Here is an 18,729-nt window from a genome sequence, read left to right on the forward strand (position 1 = left end):
TCTTTCCGGACCAGGGCACGAACCCGTGTCCCCTGCATCGGCAGGCAGACTCTCAACCACTGCGCCACCAGGGAAGCCCCTCATTCTTCAATTTTTCTTGTAGATTTTGCAGACAACTTACATAATGCTATTGTATTTAAAATCTTCTGTATATTTATTCGTGTTGAAATGTGTAAAATCATTATTGATTTGTATTATGAATAGTTTAAATTTTAACATAAATTCTCATACCTGTCTAGCTAGGTCACAAACAAGCTTTTATTCTCTCCTTGGATCTTTAAATTTAACTCATTCATGTGCACTGTGATATAGGTGAAAAAATGTAAATCATGCTGTGATGTTTTCTCTTTGTTCAATATTGGCAGGTGTTCCTTTTGTTTCAAGAAAATCTTGAATTAGAGTTAACAGTACAGTAAACCTCTGTAAAATTCTTCCATGACTCAAGCAGTGAACATTGGCAAAGAACATGTAGTCATTATATTCATTATCTTCTATTTCTTTTAACAGTTCCATAAACTGGTGATGCGTCAGAGCGTTTGCACATGTATACTGAACAATTTTAATAACTGCATCCATGCTACAGTCTACTTTACAGCACATATATTTTCAATATGTTAATATGCAGTGGATCAAATAAGGGAAATAATTCCATTAAATCCGGGTTTTTGATCCCACGTAGCAGGTCCTTGTCTGTCTTGATAGAAACTTTTTCCTGTCTAGCCGAAAGTGACAGATGTAAAAGATTAAAAAATAATTACAACATGTGGTTGATTGTTTTTAAGGTTGCAAATAGATGAAGACATTTCAATTTGGAAGTCATTTGAAACAAAACATACCCAAAGTATTAATTGGCCATTGTCTCTTGTCTTGTAAAACTCATCTAAAGCTAAAAGTACTTACAATTTTCAAATGTTGAATGAATTGATCTTTAATAATGTTAGAAAGGTCTTTTATTCACTAACAATTGCTTGGTGGATCAACTGAAGATCTTTCACTTTTTGTAAATATCCTTTTTGATCTTTATCTCAAATTCTAAAACATAACTCCCTTAACTGTAATAATAATTTAATGTTTCATCTCTCCATCTAAAAATGGTTTTCTTTCTTGAGCAAGAATTCAAGCTATTTTAAAGCTTGCCAGAATTACAAGCTCAAATCCTTAAAATCACTAAGAAACTTCTTTGTTATACATTTCATTATGATTTCATTGATTGTGACAAATTTCATTGATTATTTTTTGACTATAGAGAAGCAACTTCTTATTAAATTATTATGCATTTGCTGAAAATGACTCAATATTGTCTACTTCATTATCTTAAAACCTTTTTTACACAGCTTATTAATTTGGCTCTGCTGTATTAAATCGTAATTGCCATTATTTGTAAAATTTGTGATACAACTTTTCCACTCGATTCTGCCTCATTAGTGTGCCTATGTTGTCAATTACACATTTGTGTGTAATCTTTTTTTAAAAGTTCCAAACTTCATTTGGAAGTTAAAATTTTTTTTCATTGTTTTTAACCCAGAAAAATAATTTATTTACATTAATTATTAAAATAAGTATTTCAGTTTAACTACCAATTACGATTTACATAGGTATCACTGTAACTCCTGCTGTCTGCAGAAAATATTCAAATAAGCACATTACAGAGCTTCATTATTGCATAGAAAAATAACTGAAACCTTCTGTTGACATAAACTAGACTGGTGATGTGCTTACGTGTGATCCTAGAAATGACACGTGCACCCACACTGTGTACTGCAGTACATCTTATATGATGTCATAATAAAAGTGAAATATAGTTTTACCAAAACCATAAAGTATTTAATGGAAATATATTTTATACTGCTTTAGTTAAATAAAATTTTATATCAATTAAAATTTTTAAAGATTAAAATGCATTTCCTCAGTTGCATTAGTCACATTAGGACAGCTCTAGAGTCTAGAGAAACTTATTCATTTTAATGATGAACATTCAGAGAGATGAAGCAGCTAGACCCAGTTAAGTCAGATTAGTTCAGAATGGAGCAAGGCCGTAAATGAATCTGTATTTCAAAATATATGAAAATGTTCCTTTAACAAATGTTAAAGGTTGAATTCATGTCACACCAAAAAGAATTACTTTAATAAGAAAAAAATCAGTTATTTCATATAATCTGAAACAATTTGTTTCTTTAAACAAAGCAACCTTTTGTTTTTTTTTGTAGAAGCTAAGGGGTTTACTTTTCAATGAGATATTCTAGCAGCATGTAAATACATGAAAGATGATCTGAATTTGCTTTTAGACTTCATTCCCCAGATGAACACTAGCATTTGGAGTTATTTTTGTTTTGAACACTGGGTATTCTTTTAACCAAAATACATGCATATATTTATGCAAACATAGAATGAAAATGTAAGCAGGAATTAGAGTAACAAGACAATTTCATTCTTTAGTGAATGCCTGAGGTTCATGGAGGAACCAAGTGTCTTAAACCCAGATTTGCAGAGTAGACCTTACCCTCTTAACATTTATGCTGAGAGGAAGCAAGGAATTAAACCTTTTCACTAATTTAATTCCTTTATGTCTTTGTCATAAAACTGATAAGGAATTATTTTCCTGCCATTGCTGGTACTTTGATCATAGAGAAACGGTCTAGGATGTAAAAAGTAGCTTTTGCTATTTGTAGAAACGTTAGGGATTGACCACGGGAGCTTGGAGAATACGTTAGAGACTCTTGATTGACAACATAGGCAGTCAATTAATGCGGAGGGCCATGTTAAATAATTACATATATATTTTACTTAAAGTTTTCAAAAGCACTCACATTTTGAATTCTGTGAATAAGAGACACAAGCCATGCTTTTGTATGTAATCTTTTTTAAAAAAAATTACTTTCCCTCATCCTATTCACAATTTTTTTATAGACTGGTTTCAGGTATGTAAGAAATGTTTTTTGGATTCTGCTAGAGATGACCTAATTTTTACTAATTGCTATGCATTCAGAGTTTTGTTTGCTCAGAATGGCAGTGTTATTGTCATTATTCTTTGGTAGTTATAATAAGTGGTTTTGTACAAAGCTGCAGTTCAAAAGAATATTTTGGTACTAGCTGGTAAGTTTTTATTAAAATTGGCCTTATTCTAGGAAGAAAATTGAATGCTAATGTACAAGTTAAAGTTTATTATGTGTGATTCCTTATATTATTTGCTTATTGACTTGCTAAAACACACACACACACACACACACACACACACACACACACACACACACACACACACAATATCAGTTTTAAGGAACATCTTAAACGTCTTTCTTCAAAGCGGTTATCGGTTTCCTGAAAGATGTAGCCACTGTTTTATACTTTTGTTTTCTAACACCTTGGAATGAAAAGGTTCATTCTTCTCAACCATCTGAATTCAGTTTATTTAAATTAAATTATGTGTAAAATATATGGCTTTTAGTTTTTTTATTCAAATATCCCTACAGGTTAATTACTTTTTTCCTGCTTTTCTCTTAAATCTCTCCTCCCTGCAAACTCTCCATTAATTTGAGTTGGGAAGGATCACATTAAAGATTTAGGCTTCGTGCTACATGAACAGAATTGGTGCTTTGTATTTCATTTTCCATGTATTATGTACCACTGAAAAGAATATAACACATGTAGTAGCGTATTTCATTTTTGAAAGAGGAATTGAAGAGCTTTTGAATAAAAATGTGTAAAGAAACTGGTGTTCATTGCCTACGTGGCTTTTTAAAAGGACTCTTAAAAAGCATTCCATTGTGGATTCCAAGTCCTCTTTAAACTCACCACTGACAGTAACTGCCTGCAGAGGCATGTGATCATCTTGGCAGTAGCCAGGCCTTTTAGTGATTTCATTACTGTGGTTTCCTCAAGCTCTTTACACACATTGATTAATATTTTCCTTGCAGTTATCGCTGTGATGATTTTGTGATTAATGACACCAAGCTGGGACTGGTACAGAAAGTCAGAGAACACTTACAAAACTTGGAAAAGTAAGTAATAGGCCTTGGGAAAGAAGGGATGCAGTGGGGTTGAGGGGTCTATCAGCATTTCTGAGTGGGATTTTTGTTTATGAGTTCCATAACTTCATCACGTTTTTAGTGTGATTGAAATGTGAACAAAATAAACTTTGGAGTTGGGTATCTGAAAATGCCCATAGTCAGTGATCATAGCTCAGCATTTATTTTGTTTAATATTTGTCATAAACCATATCCAAGGGCTCCAGAGCCTGTTTTTTAGTTATTATCCACCAACTTATAAGCTCCTCAGTTTATTTGCAAGGGGAATTTTGGTAGTGCAAGGGAAGGGCAAAAAATGATACAAAATCATTATAGAGTTACCTTTGATATTAGAAAATCCTTATCCAAATGTCTTATGAGGTCTTCTTAGAAACTCTGAAATTTATGTATCAAGGGAAAATAGGTTTAATTATATTATTGTTCAGCGTGCATCTGTGTGATAGCACAAGATCCTCGTTTCTTCTTTTCCTTTTTTTGTTAGGGTCAGTATTTATCACTTGAAAGTATAGGAAGCTGTGAAATGCTTTGTCATCATAAAGAAATTAAACTGCTTAAGTGAATAGTATTATTTTTTGCTATAGCCAAATAGGTTAGTCCGATAAAACTCACTAGACCCAAAATTCAAGCAGTAAACAGAAACCCCAGTAGCAACGTCTTTGAAGCTGCAGTGGATAGAAGCATGGCCCTGGAATGGTCTCTGACTCAGGTGAAATTTGTGTAAATCACCCCTAATCGTCAAGTGCCATCTAATTTATTTATTTTTTGTTGTTTTTAAAAAAATCTTTAATGGAGTATAATTGCTTTACAACATCTTATTTATTTTGACAGTCGATGTATAAATGGTATTGTGAGAACACGCCACAAGTGGGAGTCCTTTAGCAAACTTACATGTGTAGCCAACAGAGTATTTTAAAATTGAGTGCTGAGAGGGAATAACCTGTTTTGAGTGAAACACCGTCTAGCTTTGGTTAACCAAAGTCTCTGTGCATGGCTCTGTCTAAATAGACTATAAGCTGATAAGGGAAGAATTGATTTCTTTGAAACCTAGGCCAATTAGAACAGTCTGGGTTTAAGTGCACTTTGGCTTGTCATCTTGGGGCTCCTCACTTTTTCAAAGCGCCTCCTCCCTTTTAATTTGAACAAAGCAGCAGGAGCATATCTAGGGTTAGAGACACAGGTATAGACACACAGATCTAAAATATTGAATTTGGTCTGAAATAATCACAATTAACTGTGAAGTAGGAGATTCCTGCAGTAATTTATGTAAATATCACTCTTTGGTGTGGTGATGTCATTGTAAAGATCTTACTAACTTGATTCTTTGTTATAGAAGTAGGTAGCTACCAAATTATTTCTTCCTGCCACTAATAGTTTTCTCTAAGAAAAGACTGTCATCTCAATGACAAATAAATTCATCAGAACTAAGTCAAAGGGAAAACCGGACGTTCAAGAACCTGCATGCGTTTATGCAGATATTGAATCTTTTATTTCCATTTATTTCTTCATCAGGTAAAAGATGTCACAGACTGCCTTGTCTACACTTCTCCTTGGTCCCACTGAAAAGCTACTTTGCAATCCTTTTTCTATGTCGATAAACATTACCTAAATTTATTTTTATTTTTTCAAACATAGGCTTTAATCTGTAATGGAAGCGACAATGAAAGAACTATGATTACATTTGAGTTTTACTTTAGACTGTTTAGTGTATCCTCTGGAGAAGCACTGCGCACCAGAAACGTATTAATCTACACTGTCCAGTATGGTAGCCACTAGACACATGTGACTCTTGAGTACTTGAAAATTAGCTAGTGTGACGAGGAACTGAATTTTACATTTTCTTTTTTTTTTTTTTGCGGTACGCGGGCCTCTCACTGTTGTGGCCTCTCCCGTTGCGGAGCACAGGCTCCGAACGCGCAGGCTCAGCGCCCATGGCTCACGGGCCTAGCCCGCTCCGCGGCATGTGGGATCTTCCGGGACCGGGGCACGAACCCTCGTCCCCTGCATCGGCAGGCGGACTCTCAACCACTGCGCCACCAGGGAAGCCCTGAATTTTACATTTTTAAGTTTAATTAATTTAAATTTATTAGCCACACATGGCTCACGGGCCTAGCCCGCTCCGCGGCATGTGGGATCTTCCCGGACCGGGGCACGAACCCTCGTCCCCTGCATCGGCAGGCGGACTCTCAACCACTGCGCCACCAGGGAAGCCCTGAATTTTACATTTTTAAGTTTAATTAATTTAAATTTATTAGCCACATGTTGTGAGCAGCTACCATATTAAATAGCGTGGATCTAAAGGATTCTACCATTTTGAGAATCATTGATGGTAAAATATAATAACATATTTTTAAAAAGCTAAATGCTTTTTTTGTATAGGTTAAAACTAAAAGTTAACTATTAGGCATTGTCACAGTATATACACTGTGCTTGTGACTGAACTTCCTTACCTACAGAATTTGTGAAGGAATAACTTAACATCGTAGTACATATGGGATTATCTCTTTTTACCTTGTAGTCACCAGTACACTGAGAGGGACATACATTTCTGAAGACATTTTTCCTAAGAATATTTTTAGATTTGAAACAGCTGACTGTCACTAGATCTGATGCTCTAAAGACAGTTCATGTGGAAATTCTGGAAAGAAAAATAATTATATATTTTCTTTGGATTAGCCTGGTACTTTTGGAAGATGGGAAAGAGTTGGTAGACTTAAAAAGTCTATGTTGTTTAATAGTAACTTCCACTTCCTTTAGATTAGTTCCCCTGATACATAATAATTTTAAAGTGACCCTTTGAAGATAGGAATTATTTTCTAATAAATTTCAAACTAATATCTCTTTCAATGAGAAACATTTAATTTAAATTCAGAATTTATGTGCTAATTAGGATTTGTTTTAGAATATGCTTTGTAGCATAGCTGAATCAATTGATATATGCCTATGCGTCTATAATTTATCATTCTGCAAACTCAGATTATATCATCATCTATTACAACATATTAACAAAACATGATACCTTTATCAAAATTAAGAAAGAAGTGGCATAGTATTTGCGACTTAATGTTAAATCTCAGAATAATCAAGTCAGACCAGTGTTTTTCTTTTTTATGAGTAGTGGGTGTTCTCTTGTTTGAAGCTTCACCATTGATTAGGTAGATAGAGCGGTGGAGGAGAGGGACTGTCCAACAGACCACATCCACTTGGCCAGCTTTTCTGGGAAGTGCCTGGGGGTGGCAGCTTCCAGCCCCCGCCCTGCTGGAGGAGCAGTGGGGATTTCCACGGGAAGTGGAACTCCTCAGTTACTTGAAATACTTGTGGGCCACAGTGGCCTAATGGGTCACTTCCTGGCCTGGCTAAGCAGCCAGGCAGGGCTTCATACCCTAGATACTTAGAACAGCCATGTTTACTCTGTCCTGCTGTGTAGTGTTGTGTATGTATGAATGTCTTTTTGACTGTCTGTTTGTGCTTTAATAGCTCAGCTTTCACAGCTGACAGGCATAGGAAAAGAAAACTTTTGGAAAACTCATCACTGAACAGCAAGTTACTAAAAGTAAATGTAAGTAATTAAAATGTATTCAAATATAAGAATTGGTTGAGATCTAGTCACTGTTTGATTACAATTCTAACATTAATGTTGCCCTTTATAAACTTTTATAAACGTATGCCTTGGATTTGGAATATTTTACAAAATGTTTGCCACTTGTACTAATGATTCTTGACGTGACTAAATACCCCAGCGAGTCTGTCTGTCAGTGCCTTCCTTCTGTCAGGATGACTACCGTGCTCCTCTGCCTTAGCAGGCATTTGTTCTTAATGCCTACTCATGTACCTTATTACTCCATCTCTATAGGACCCCAAAGATCCTTGCTTCCTTCTGTTAAAGGTCCCTAGTGCAAATTCTATGGGTCTGGGGCTTCCCTGGTGGCACAGTGGTTAAGAATCCGCCTGCCAACGCAGGGGACACGGGTTCGAGCCCTGGTCCGGGAAGATCCCACATGCCGCGGAGCGACTAAGCCCGTGCACCACAACTATGAGCCTGCGCTCTAGAGCCCACGAGCCACAACTACTGAGCCCGTGTGCCACAACTACTGAAGCCCATGCGCCTAGAGCCCTGCTCTGCAGCAAGAGAAGCCACCACAATGAGAAGCCCGTGCACCTCAACTAGAGAAGGCCCGCAGGTAGCAACAAAGACCCAACACAGCCAAAAAATAAATAAATAAAATAAAAATCTTAAAAAAAAAAAAAATGCTTTGGGTCTGAAGTTTTGGTAAGTTTTTTCCTTAGGACTTCATTAATACAATTTCACCTTAAAAGAATATGCTTCCTCATTCTGATACCCATCTCTTACCAGATGTATGGCCATTAATGGAGTAACAAAGTTTAAAGATGACTAAATATTGTAAAATATACCAGTAATTTTGTCCTGCATCTACCTCTCTGCTGTCATGCTACCTCTGTTTAGACACACACTTAATTAAGTGTTACAATTTTGTGGAAGAAAGAGCTAAAGTGATGCCTTGGGTTGGATGGGTAGATTCACTAACCATGTGTAGTATTCAGACATCACAGTGCATTTGTACAGCTAATCAAAAAACAAAGCCCTAGTCTTTAAGGGAAGTTCAGGTAGTTTTTTCAGATTGATATTCCATTGCTAGGAAAACATGTATTGGTCATTTGCATGGCTTAGAGTTAAAAGCTGGGGGACAGAAATACTTGGCATGTTTATATTTTTTTCAATTTGTAGTAGCTTTAATAGAGTCTTATGACAGCATTAAGTCTTAAACTTATTTCTTTTAAGGATCTTCCTGGTTTTTGCATTGTGTACTCCACAGTACTTATTAATGGTGACTCCCTCATAAGCTTCCATTTAGAACAATCCTAGGATCAGAAACAGCCTTCTAAAAAGATCCAGACACGTTTACAGAGAGTAGAAAGAGAATTTGAAATATTTGTTGGACTGAAAAGTATCAATTCCGAACTGGCTTGTTGCTAGAGTTTCAAATATAGGCCTTTGTTCTTCTTTGATGTTGAAACAGTTGGCCTTCTCTTGGTATTACTGAAGGCCACCTCTTGTTCCATTCTACAGGGAAGCACCACTGCCATTTGTGCCACAGGCCTTCGGAATTTGGGGAACACGTGTTTCATGAACGCCATCCTTCAGTCACTCAGGTACTGTTACAGTCAGAGCTTAAGTATCTGACATTAGTTTCTGGTGGAATGGTTAAGAGCGAAGGCTCTGGGTTCAGATCCTGTCTCTGCCACTAACTCTAGCCTGGTAACTTGGGGCAAGTTACCTCAGTTCCCTGTGCGTTAGTTTTCTCATCAGTGAAATTGGGGATAATAGTCTACCTCACAGGGTAGTCAGGAAGATATTATATAATTTACGTAAAGTGCTTAGAACAGTGCCTAGCAGTAAATAACTGTTAGCTGTTATTATTTAGTTCCTGTTCCTTCTTGAATAGGCTTGAGCACAGGCCAGCAAACTTCTGTAAAAGGCCAGATTAAATAAATATTTTTAATCTTTGCATGCCACATCCAGGCTTTCTCACACATCTTCTCCTCCCTTCAATACCCGTCTCCCTTTTAAACAACTCTTTAAAAATATAAAACTCACTTTAAAAATGTAAAAGCTCACTGGCCCAGGGTCAGATTTGTCCTGTGGGCCATAGTTTGCAGACCCCTGGGCTATAAGGAACCTTTTTCAGATAACTTAGTTCAATCATTAGTTGAGTCTTAAGTATGGTCATAAGAACAGATGTTTAGAAGATCTTCAAAATGTAAGATGAGCAGGGACTTCCCTGGTGGTACAGCGGTTGACTCTGTGCTTCCACTGCAGGGGGCTCGGGTTCGATTCCTGGTCAGGGAACTAAGATCCCACATGCTGTGTGGCCAAAGAAAAAAAGAGTAAGATGAAAAGGAAAAATAAAATAGACAACAAGGCTGACCTAAGTCATACAGAAGAAATTATTTAGAAAGTTGTATACTTTTAGATTTTAATGTGGTATCAAAGACCACAGTAAATTATTTTCCCAAGGCCACCTTGCTAATAAGGAACAGAAGCCATATGTGATCTCTCCTTAAAGGTACTGGCTCTCAGCTTATCTAGTCTTGCTCAAAGAAGAAGTTCTAGTCACTACTGAATTCTCCTTGTTACTCTTATAGTGTATTTAAACAATATGGTTGGTTTCATGGCTTTTATTTGAGGAAATTATTGAACACTTGGGAACAAAGACCCTGAAAAGAAAGAAATGGTGACAGTCTATAGATGGGAAGGGGGAATTGAGGATTTCTGGAACAGAGATTTTGCTCTAAGGTCTTTGTTTATTTTTGCAAAGTCATCTACTTATATTCCCTTTAAAAAAAATATGTATTTATTTATTTATTTATTTGGTTGCTCTGGGTCTTAGTTGTGGCAGGCGGGCTCCTTAGTTGTGGCTCCAGGGCTCCTAAGTTGTGGCATGCAAACTCTTAGTTGCAGCATGCATGTGGGATCTAGTTTCCTGACCAGGGATTGAACCCGGGCCCCCTGCATTGGGAGTGCAGAGTCTTACTCACTGTGCCACCAGGAAGTCCCCCTTATGTTGTTTTCTTGGAGTAAATGAGGAAGCTTAATGGAGAAATGCAATGTTAAGAGATTGCATTGAGTACCATTTTAATGAGAAATTGAAATATCACATTTTCAAAATCCCTATACTGTATAGGTCTCATAGTGCTTTCTTTACTTCTTAATACATTTAAAAATTAATAATTTTTTTCCCTTCCTTTTAAAATAGTAACATTGAGCAGTTTTGCTGTTATTTCAAAGAGCTGCCTGCTGTGGAGTTAAGGAATGGGAAGACAGCAGGAAGGCGAACGTACCATACCAGGAGCCAGGGGGACAACAACGTGTGAGTCTAAGAATATGTCCTTTCTGGCTTTGAGCTACAGAACAAATGACTCTACTGGTGATTTCCATTGCATTATCTGAGTTAATAGGCACGTGCATTAAAAAAAAACACCACCACCAAAACAACTCTCAATTGTGTTTAAGTATCTAGCTAGCAATCTTAATAATTGTTGGAATTCTTTTATTTCTATTTACCTAGTAGGCAGGACAAATGTAGCACTCTGCTTGTTGAGTCTTTGAATTGGGGCATTCTAAAATTGACATCTATGAAGGAAATACAGTTCTAGGTATAGACCGGTGTGAATATCATTAGTCTTTGTGAATTGATTTGTCTGATAGGGTTAGGTAAACCTGTCTTGGATAATTAAATTAATTTGTAGTTATCAAATTAATTATGGAGCAGTACAATTTTTAGTTGATATGGAAGGGGAAAAAAGTTGACAAGTGATTATTGAGAACCAAACCAATATATATTCAAATTCAGTGCAGCCATGTTCTCTTTGGGGTTCAGAAAGATTTATCATATTATCATGACCGTAAGGGGTATCTTAACATTACTGAAATAGGTCTACGATTTATCATCTGTATGTATTTTAATGTAATGTTTTCCCTGCCTGCCCATCCCTGCTCCCGCACACCCCATCCCCACACATTCTGAAAAGCTGTCTTATAATCTGACAGTGTTCTGCCTAGATGCCTGAGGGAGAATAGGATAGGCCGTGTTAGAATAGTGTGTAGTGTGGAGTATGCAGTGAAGCCAGGCATTGGAGCAGGGATGGAATGATAGCACTAGAAGTGGTGTTTTAAGAGTTTACTTTGGTAGCAGCATATAGGATGAGCTGGAACGCGCCTGCATTCAAGGAGGCTTTTCACTTTATAGTAATTGGTTAGAGGGAATAGCCGTGAAATGAAGAGGAAAAAAGTACATGTGCACAAAAGTTAAGGGAAGAATTAGTAGTACTTGATGCATTAGTGTCATTTAGGGTTTAGTTATGAATTATAGAAATTGCCACTGGCCATTTTAGGCAGAAAAGGAATTTATTGAAAGTCTGTTGGTGAGCTTACCATTACTGGATAGGGGGAAAATCAGGTCTGGAGTCTAGGCATCCATAAGGGTGCCCCATTAGGACCGCTGTCCATGCTGCACCGAAGTTCCCATTGCTGGCACTGCTGCAGTTGGGTGCTGGGTGGATGCTGCTGTTACTGCTGCCCCTGCACTCCTGACTGTGCTCTTTGCCACCAGAAACAATCTGGCACTGTTCCAGCTTCAAATAGGCATAGCCAGGCCATGTACCTGAGTCCTGGCTTCAAGGCGGAGCGGGCGGGGGCTGAGAGAGCAAGTACCTGGCCTTTTCAGCTTCCACAGTAGGAGGCAGGCTTTGACTCTTAAGGTGGGGTTCCTCAAACACAGGATGAGGGTTCAGGTACTAGGAAGTAAAAAATATGATTTGTATCTCAGGAACCTACTGGATAACAGGGGTTGAGAAAGAAGATAGTGAGATCCCCTGTGATATCAACCAGGTATCCACGAGTATGGTAGCTGTATTGACACATACAGTCATCGAAGTTGAGGAGGTGTATAAGTTTACCTACACGCATAGAAGACCAAAACTAACAGTGACTTAAACACCCATGGTTTATCTTCTCACGTAAAAGTTGGAGGTTATCCATCTAGGTTTATTTCACACAATCACTGGGCTCCTCTGGCTCTCTGTCCCACCAGCCCTGGGGGAGACTCTTATCCACATCATCCACAATGGTGCTGGCGCACCACCGTTTCGTCCTCATTCTAGCTGGAAGGCAGAAGGAAGGGGTGAATAAGAAGGACCACTCTTTCTCTTTAAGGGAACTTGTCAGAAATTGGGCACACTCAAATTTTTTTTTATTCCAGGAGCTCATGTGCCAAGAAAAAAATGGAAGTTGTATTCCTGTGAGAGAAGGGGCGATTGGAGACTGAGGGGCAGTAGGGAGAGTACGGAGAGCAGGTTTAGGACACACTGAGTTAGAAGAGACAAGAGGGCAGCCAGTAGAAAGTTCCTGTTGGAACCTGGAGACAGCTGAATAAAAGTGGTCATGAGAAAAATCTGGAGTTTAGATTTGGATTTGAGAGTCATTGGTATAGAGGTGAGTGTTGAAGCTTTGTGGCCAGATGAACTCTGCGGCAGAGCTGAGCAGACAGTCACGCACCGAGGTCTGGGAAGTGCGCTCCTAGAGGGGGGCAGGAAGGAGAAAGGCAAGAGATGGAGAAAGAGATTCTATTACTTGTTTTATGGGTTTTTATGAAAGATTACATTCTTAGGTAATTTGTAATTTGATTTGTAACTTATCCATTGCTTTATTTTACAAGTATGGCAGTACTTTGGCATACTCAGAGTTCAACATATAGTTAAAAAACTAGTTTTGTCTGTAATTACTGCTATTTGTATGGGTTTTGAGATGCTGTACTTAGCTGTCAGGTTTAGTTCAGAAGAGACCAAACTCTTTTTATGATTTCATTTTTTATTTGTGGATTTTAGACAGTTTGTCATTGTGTATTGAAATAGTAGCCTCTCACTAATGCTGAGGGTCTCATCATCCCCTGCTCTTTTCTAGGTCTTTGGTGGAAGAGTTTAGAAAGACACTCTGTGCATTATGGCAAGGTAGCCAGACTGCATTTAGCCCAGAGTCCTTATTTTATGTTGTTTGGAAGATTATGCCGAATTTTAGGTAAGTATTATTTAATGAAGGGTATTTAAAACATTAATATTAGTCTTTACACTGTTCCCGAAACAATTTCCAACAAAGTGGTGGTATTCTCAATAATGAAACCAGTGTTTTGTTTTTTAAGGAGAAGAGCAGAAGTTGGATATATCCTACTAGACAAATGTGTTTAAATAATAGATAGACCTTAGAAAAATCTTTAACAAAAGGCAGGGCAGTTTGTTGTTATAAAAACATAGCCCTTATAAATAACTTAACGTGCTCTAGGAAAACATACTGGACAAAATTTCCTTGATTTTTTCAAAATCTTATACAGAGTAATTATCATCATACACTGTCCTGTTATTTCAGCTAAAAAAAAAAAATCCAAACGTAAACAGTAGAAAACCATGGTATCGTATTCACTGTTCTGGTCTGGGTTCTAAAGACCTTACGAGACTGTAGTTAAGTCTATTGGGATTCATTCGCTTTCCCGAAGGTAACACAATTAACACATCATCTCCTAATGTGGTTATAGAGTCACAGCGTTTCCCGTGTTCTTTATCTGGTCTCGCTTGATTGGGGAAACAGCCCTGCTGTCAGAGAAATCTACCTCTTCTCCTAAGCTAGTCCTCCCCGTAGGTAACAGCAGATCTGAAGCACTACGGGTGCTTGACAGCAGCCTTTGCCACCTTCTGCTGATTTTATCTTTCTGAAGCACGTCATGGTTCCTACTAGTCATGATTTTGGCACCTTATGTACAGCCCTCTCCTTTTTTAAAACCAGCACGCTCTAGTAAAACTCAGTAATATATCTTGCTTTACTGTCTCAGAGTGGTTTAGATATATTGGTAGTATAGAGAAATGTCTAAAGGGTAACAGCTTCAAAGGACTATACTTTGTTGCCTTACCAAAGAGTCTAGCCTTGAGGATCAGACATAATTGACTACTGTTAACCCTGGTCTTTGTTTTGAAGGAAATTTCTTTTATATTTCATGTTATTTAAATCTCTCCTGAGAAGGAGAGAATAATTTTGTAAGAATTTTAGAATTTCCTGACTCTAAATGGGAAAGGTAGAAATGATTAAGTTACTGCTAATCACGTCTAGACTTGATATAAAATTTCTAACAATCACCTACTTAGACTCTTGATAGGGATTTAATCTTTCTTTGTGTTTGGTTATTATATAGAAATTGCTTCCATTTGTTGAATGTCTGTTATGTGTCGAGCACTTTAGGTATTTTTTATATCTGATCTTCATTAAGAAACACAACAAAATTCCCATCAGGGTAAGAAGTGTTAGCCCCATCTCAAAGAAGATGGAACTGAGACAGAGGAGAGTCGTTTGTTCAGTTTTATACATCTAGTAGGTGTTGGGACCAGAATTAGAACCCAGGTCTTTGGGGTGTTGGTCAGCGATAGATGTGTTAACAGTAATTTGTCCGCGTGCCCCAGTGAGGCCCACCAACCACCTTTATACTCTTCTACTTGGTTCCCATGGTGACTCAGTTCCCTCTTCATTTAATAGAATTCTACTTTTCATCTAAATCTGCCCATATCTCTGCTCTTTCTAGTTTCTTTAGCCCAGCTGTGAGCATGATTTAGTTTTTAGCTGCTTAATTTTACTCATTCTATTATTCCTACCAATGAAGGGAAAGAACTTTTGGAATTGGTAACCAGGTTGAGAAATTCGGATGGCGTTTCCGGAGTGATTCCTAGTACATATGAACTCTTAGATTTCCTTAATGACTGATCAGAATAGGATGTCTGTGTGTTCTTAGCAGGGCTTTCTCTTCATTCTGTAGTAATTCAGATTGTTCCTCACTTTCATGTAATCAGAGAATAATTTTCTCTTGGTTAGCTCTAGATCTTGAGATTATATCATGAATAAAGTTTTAGTGCAGGGTCACTGCACAATGCCCAGGTGTGAGGTAGGGTTTTCTTCTTGTAATTGTTACTCCTATTATGTCTACAGGGTAACATGCCGAAGTGGAAATGCAATGAATCTTGAATTATGTTTGTATTTATAATCGCAAAGTAAAATTCTTTAAAGTTTAGAAAGCCCATTTTCCTTGATTAACATATGACAGTATCTAGGGAGTGTGATACCTTGGAATAAAATAAGAGGAGCCTGGGGAGTTCCCTGGTGGCCTAGTGATTAGGATCCCAGGTTTTCACTGCTGTGGCCTGGGTTCAATCCCTGGTCGGGGAACTGAGATCCCGTGAGCTGCGCGGCATGGCCAAGGGGGAAAAAAAAGCGAGGAGCCTGAAATACAATCATGCATGTAGAAGTAGGAACAACTTTCATTTATTAAATAAATGCAGAAAAAAAAGTACCCTAAATGTAATCAACAGCTTTGGAAAAAGAAATCATCAGAGCTATTCTTTCTCTTTTCCCACGCAAACCAAAAGCCAGTCACTCAGCAGGGAAACTGTTCCTGAGTTTGAACTTCCCAGGATACATATATCTAACTTACCACACTTCTTATGGCTTCCTAGTATGCCCAGCTTTTCCTGTCCTTTCTTTTTTCATAAAAATACCTTAAAGTGTATTTTTTTTAAATAGACAAAAATACACATGGTTCAAAATTTCAAAAGGTAAAGAAAGGTTATACAATGAAAGTTTTTTCTTTTACTCTATTCCCCAGCCTTTCATTTTGCTTTCTGGGAGCAACCATAGTTAACAGATTTTTGTGTAGCCTTTCAGTGATGTTCTGTGTGTATATACATACAAGCATGTGCATAATTTTTTTTTTTTTAAAGAAGATGTTGGGGGTAGGAGTTTATTTTTGCTGTGTTGCGTCTTCGTTTCTGTGCGAGGGCTTTCTCTAGTTGCGGCAAGCAGGGGCCACGCTTCATCGCGGTGCACGGGCCTCTCATTATCGCGGCCTCTCGTTGCAGAGTACAGGCTCCAGATGCACAGGCTCAGTGGTTGTGGCTCACGGGCCCAGCCGCTCCGCGGCACGTGGGATCCTCCCAGACCAGGGCTCGAACCCATGTCTCCTGCATTAGCAGGCAGATTCTCAACCACTGTGCCACCAGGGAAGCCCCATAATTTTTAACATAAATGGTAACATATCTTGTTTTTCTACTTTGAGATGATTCATGTTAGTATATAAATAGCTTTCTCAGTCATTTTATGGCTGCATAATATTCCACTTTATGGTTGCATCATGATTTAATAGTCCCCTACCAATGATTACATAGGTTACGTTTCTTCTTCTTTGCTGTTCCAAATAGTGCTGAAGTGGGTAATCTCATATGTATAATGAAGATATTTAAAAGAGGAATTGCTGGGTCAAAAGACAATTAGCTTTTGTAATTTTGATAGTCTTTTCTGCTAGCCTTTGTTACTCCTTGCTTTCCTTAACATGATTTTGTCTTATTGCCTCCATATATTTGTCTGTCATCTGCTTCCTGTCTACGGTATTTGTGGTCGCATCTCTTTCTTTAGAATCCAGCTTAATGCTAACGCTCTCCAGGAAAGTCTCTTGATAATTCATATCAGTTCATAGTATTTATTCCCTTGATTCATCGTGTCACTTACGTGCTATTTCTACTTTCATGTAAAACTTGATTTAATATATCTTCATTGACTTCCCAAGACAGTTTTCTTTCGTTTTCTTAAATGTTTAAAAAATGATGGATGAAGAAATTACTGAAAAATCTTTCTTGAATTTGCTAGCTATTCTACTTGGCTTTGTAGAAAATATAAAAGATCTTTGTAGATAATATCACTTGAAAAGATCTATTTAATTTAATAATAATCCTTCTTGGGTATTTGTAAATAGAGGACTTTAAAAAAACACCAAGCTGTTTATATTTTAAACAATATAGGCATACCTCAGTAATGTTTGGGTTTGGTTCCAGGCCACTGAAATAAATTAGCAAATATCGAAATAAAGCTGTTCCAAATAGTGAACTTTTTTCAGAGTCATCCATGAGGTTTGGAATCTGCTTCATCCAAACTCCTGTTAGTGTTGATATTCTGACCTCTTCCCATGAATCACAAATGATGTTCTTAATGGCATCTAGAATGGGGAATCCTTTCTGAAGGTTTTCAGTTTGCTTTGCTCAGATCCATCAGAGGAATCACTATCTGTGGCCTTACAAAATGTATTTCTTCAAGAATAGGACTTGAAAGTCAAAATGACTCCTTGATCCATGGGCTGCAGAATGGATGTTGTGTTAGCAGGCATGAAAACAACATTCATCTCATTGTATGTCTCCATCAGAGCTCTTGGGTGACCAGGTGTGTTGTCCATGAGCAGTAATAAATCTTTTCTGAGCAGTAGGTCTCAACAGTGGGCTTAAAATATTCAGTAAACCATGTTGTAAACAGATATGCTGCCATCCAGGCTTTGTTGTTCCATTTATAGAGCACAGGCAGAGTAGATTTAGCATTATTCTTAAGGGTCCTAGGATTTTCAGAATGATGAATGAGCATGCTTCAATTTAAAGTCACCAGCTGTATTAGCGAGCCCCTAACAAGAGAGGCAGCCTGTCCTTTGAAGCTTTGAAGCCAGGCGTTGACTTCTCCTCTCTAGCTAGGAAGGTCCTAGATGGCATCTTCTTCCAGTATAAGGCTGTTTTATCTACATTGAAAATCTGTTATTTGGTGTAGCTTCCTTCATTATTGATCTTCTTAGCAAGACCTGGATATCTTGCTGCCGGTTCTGCATCAGCACTTGCTGCTTCACCTTGCACTTTTCTGTTATGGAGACGGCTTCTTTCCTTAAGCCTCACTAACCAACCTCTGCTAGCTTCAGACTTCTCTTCTGCAGCTTTCTCACTTCTCTCAGCCTTCATGGAATTGAGGAGAGTTAGTTAGTGCCTTGCTCTAAATTAAGCTTGGGCTGAAGGGAATGTTGTGGCTGGTTTGATCTTCTATCCAGACTGATAAAACTTTCTTCATATCAGCAATAGGGTTTCATTTTTTTATCAGTCGTGTCTTCACTGGGGCAGCACTTTTACTTTCCTTCAAGAACTTTTCCTTTGCTTTCACAACTTGGCTGTTTGGTGCAAGAGGCCTAACTTTTGGCCTGTCTCAGCATTTGACATGCCTTCCTCACTAAACTTACTCCTTTTAGCATTTTTAAAAATATATTTATTTATTTAGGCTGCATCGGATCTTAGTTGCGGC

The 18,729-nt window shown here is 37.8% G+C and overlaps 1 protein-coding gene across 2 annotated transcripts in view; it reads left to right on the forward strand.

The window, feature by feature from the left end:
• Positions 1–18,729, forward strand: part of USP3 (ubiquitin specific peptidase 3) — an 81,827-nt gene that overhangs the window by 20,741 nt on the left and 42,357 nt on the right. For both annotated transcript variants that reach the window (XM_028494905.2, XM_007111004.4), the window contains 5 exons: positions 3,912–3,995; positions 7,497–7,578; positions 9,109–9,191; positions 10,796–10,909; positions 13,501–13,614. In XM_028494905.2, coding sequence (XP_028350706.1) covers positions 3,912–3,995; positions 7,497–7,578; positions 9,109–9,191; positions 10,796–10,909; positions 13,501–13,614 — 477 coding nt within the window. The remainder of the gene's footprint in view (positions 1–3,911; positions 3,996–7,496; positions 7,579–9,108; positions 9,192–10,795; positions 10,910–13,500; positions 13,615–18,729) is intronic.

This window comes from Physeter macrocephalus, chromosome 11 (genome assembly GCF_002837175.3).
Source record: "Physeter macrocephalus isolate SW-GA chromosome 11, ASM283717v5, whole genome shotgun sequence".
Taxonomy (NCBI): domain Eukaryota; kingdom Metazoa; phylum Chordata; class Mammalia; order Artiodactyla; family Physeteridae; genus Physeter; species Physeter macrocephalus.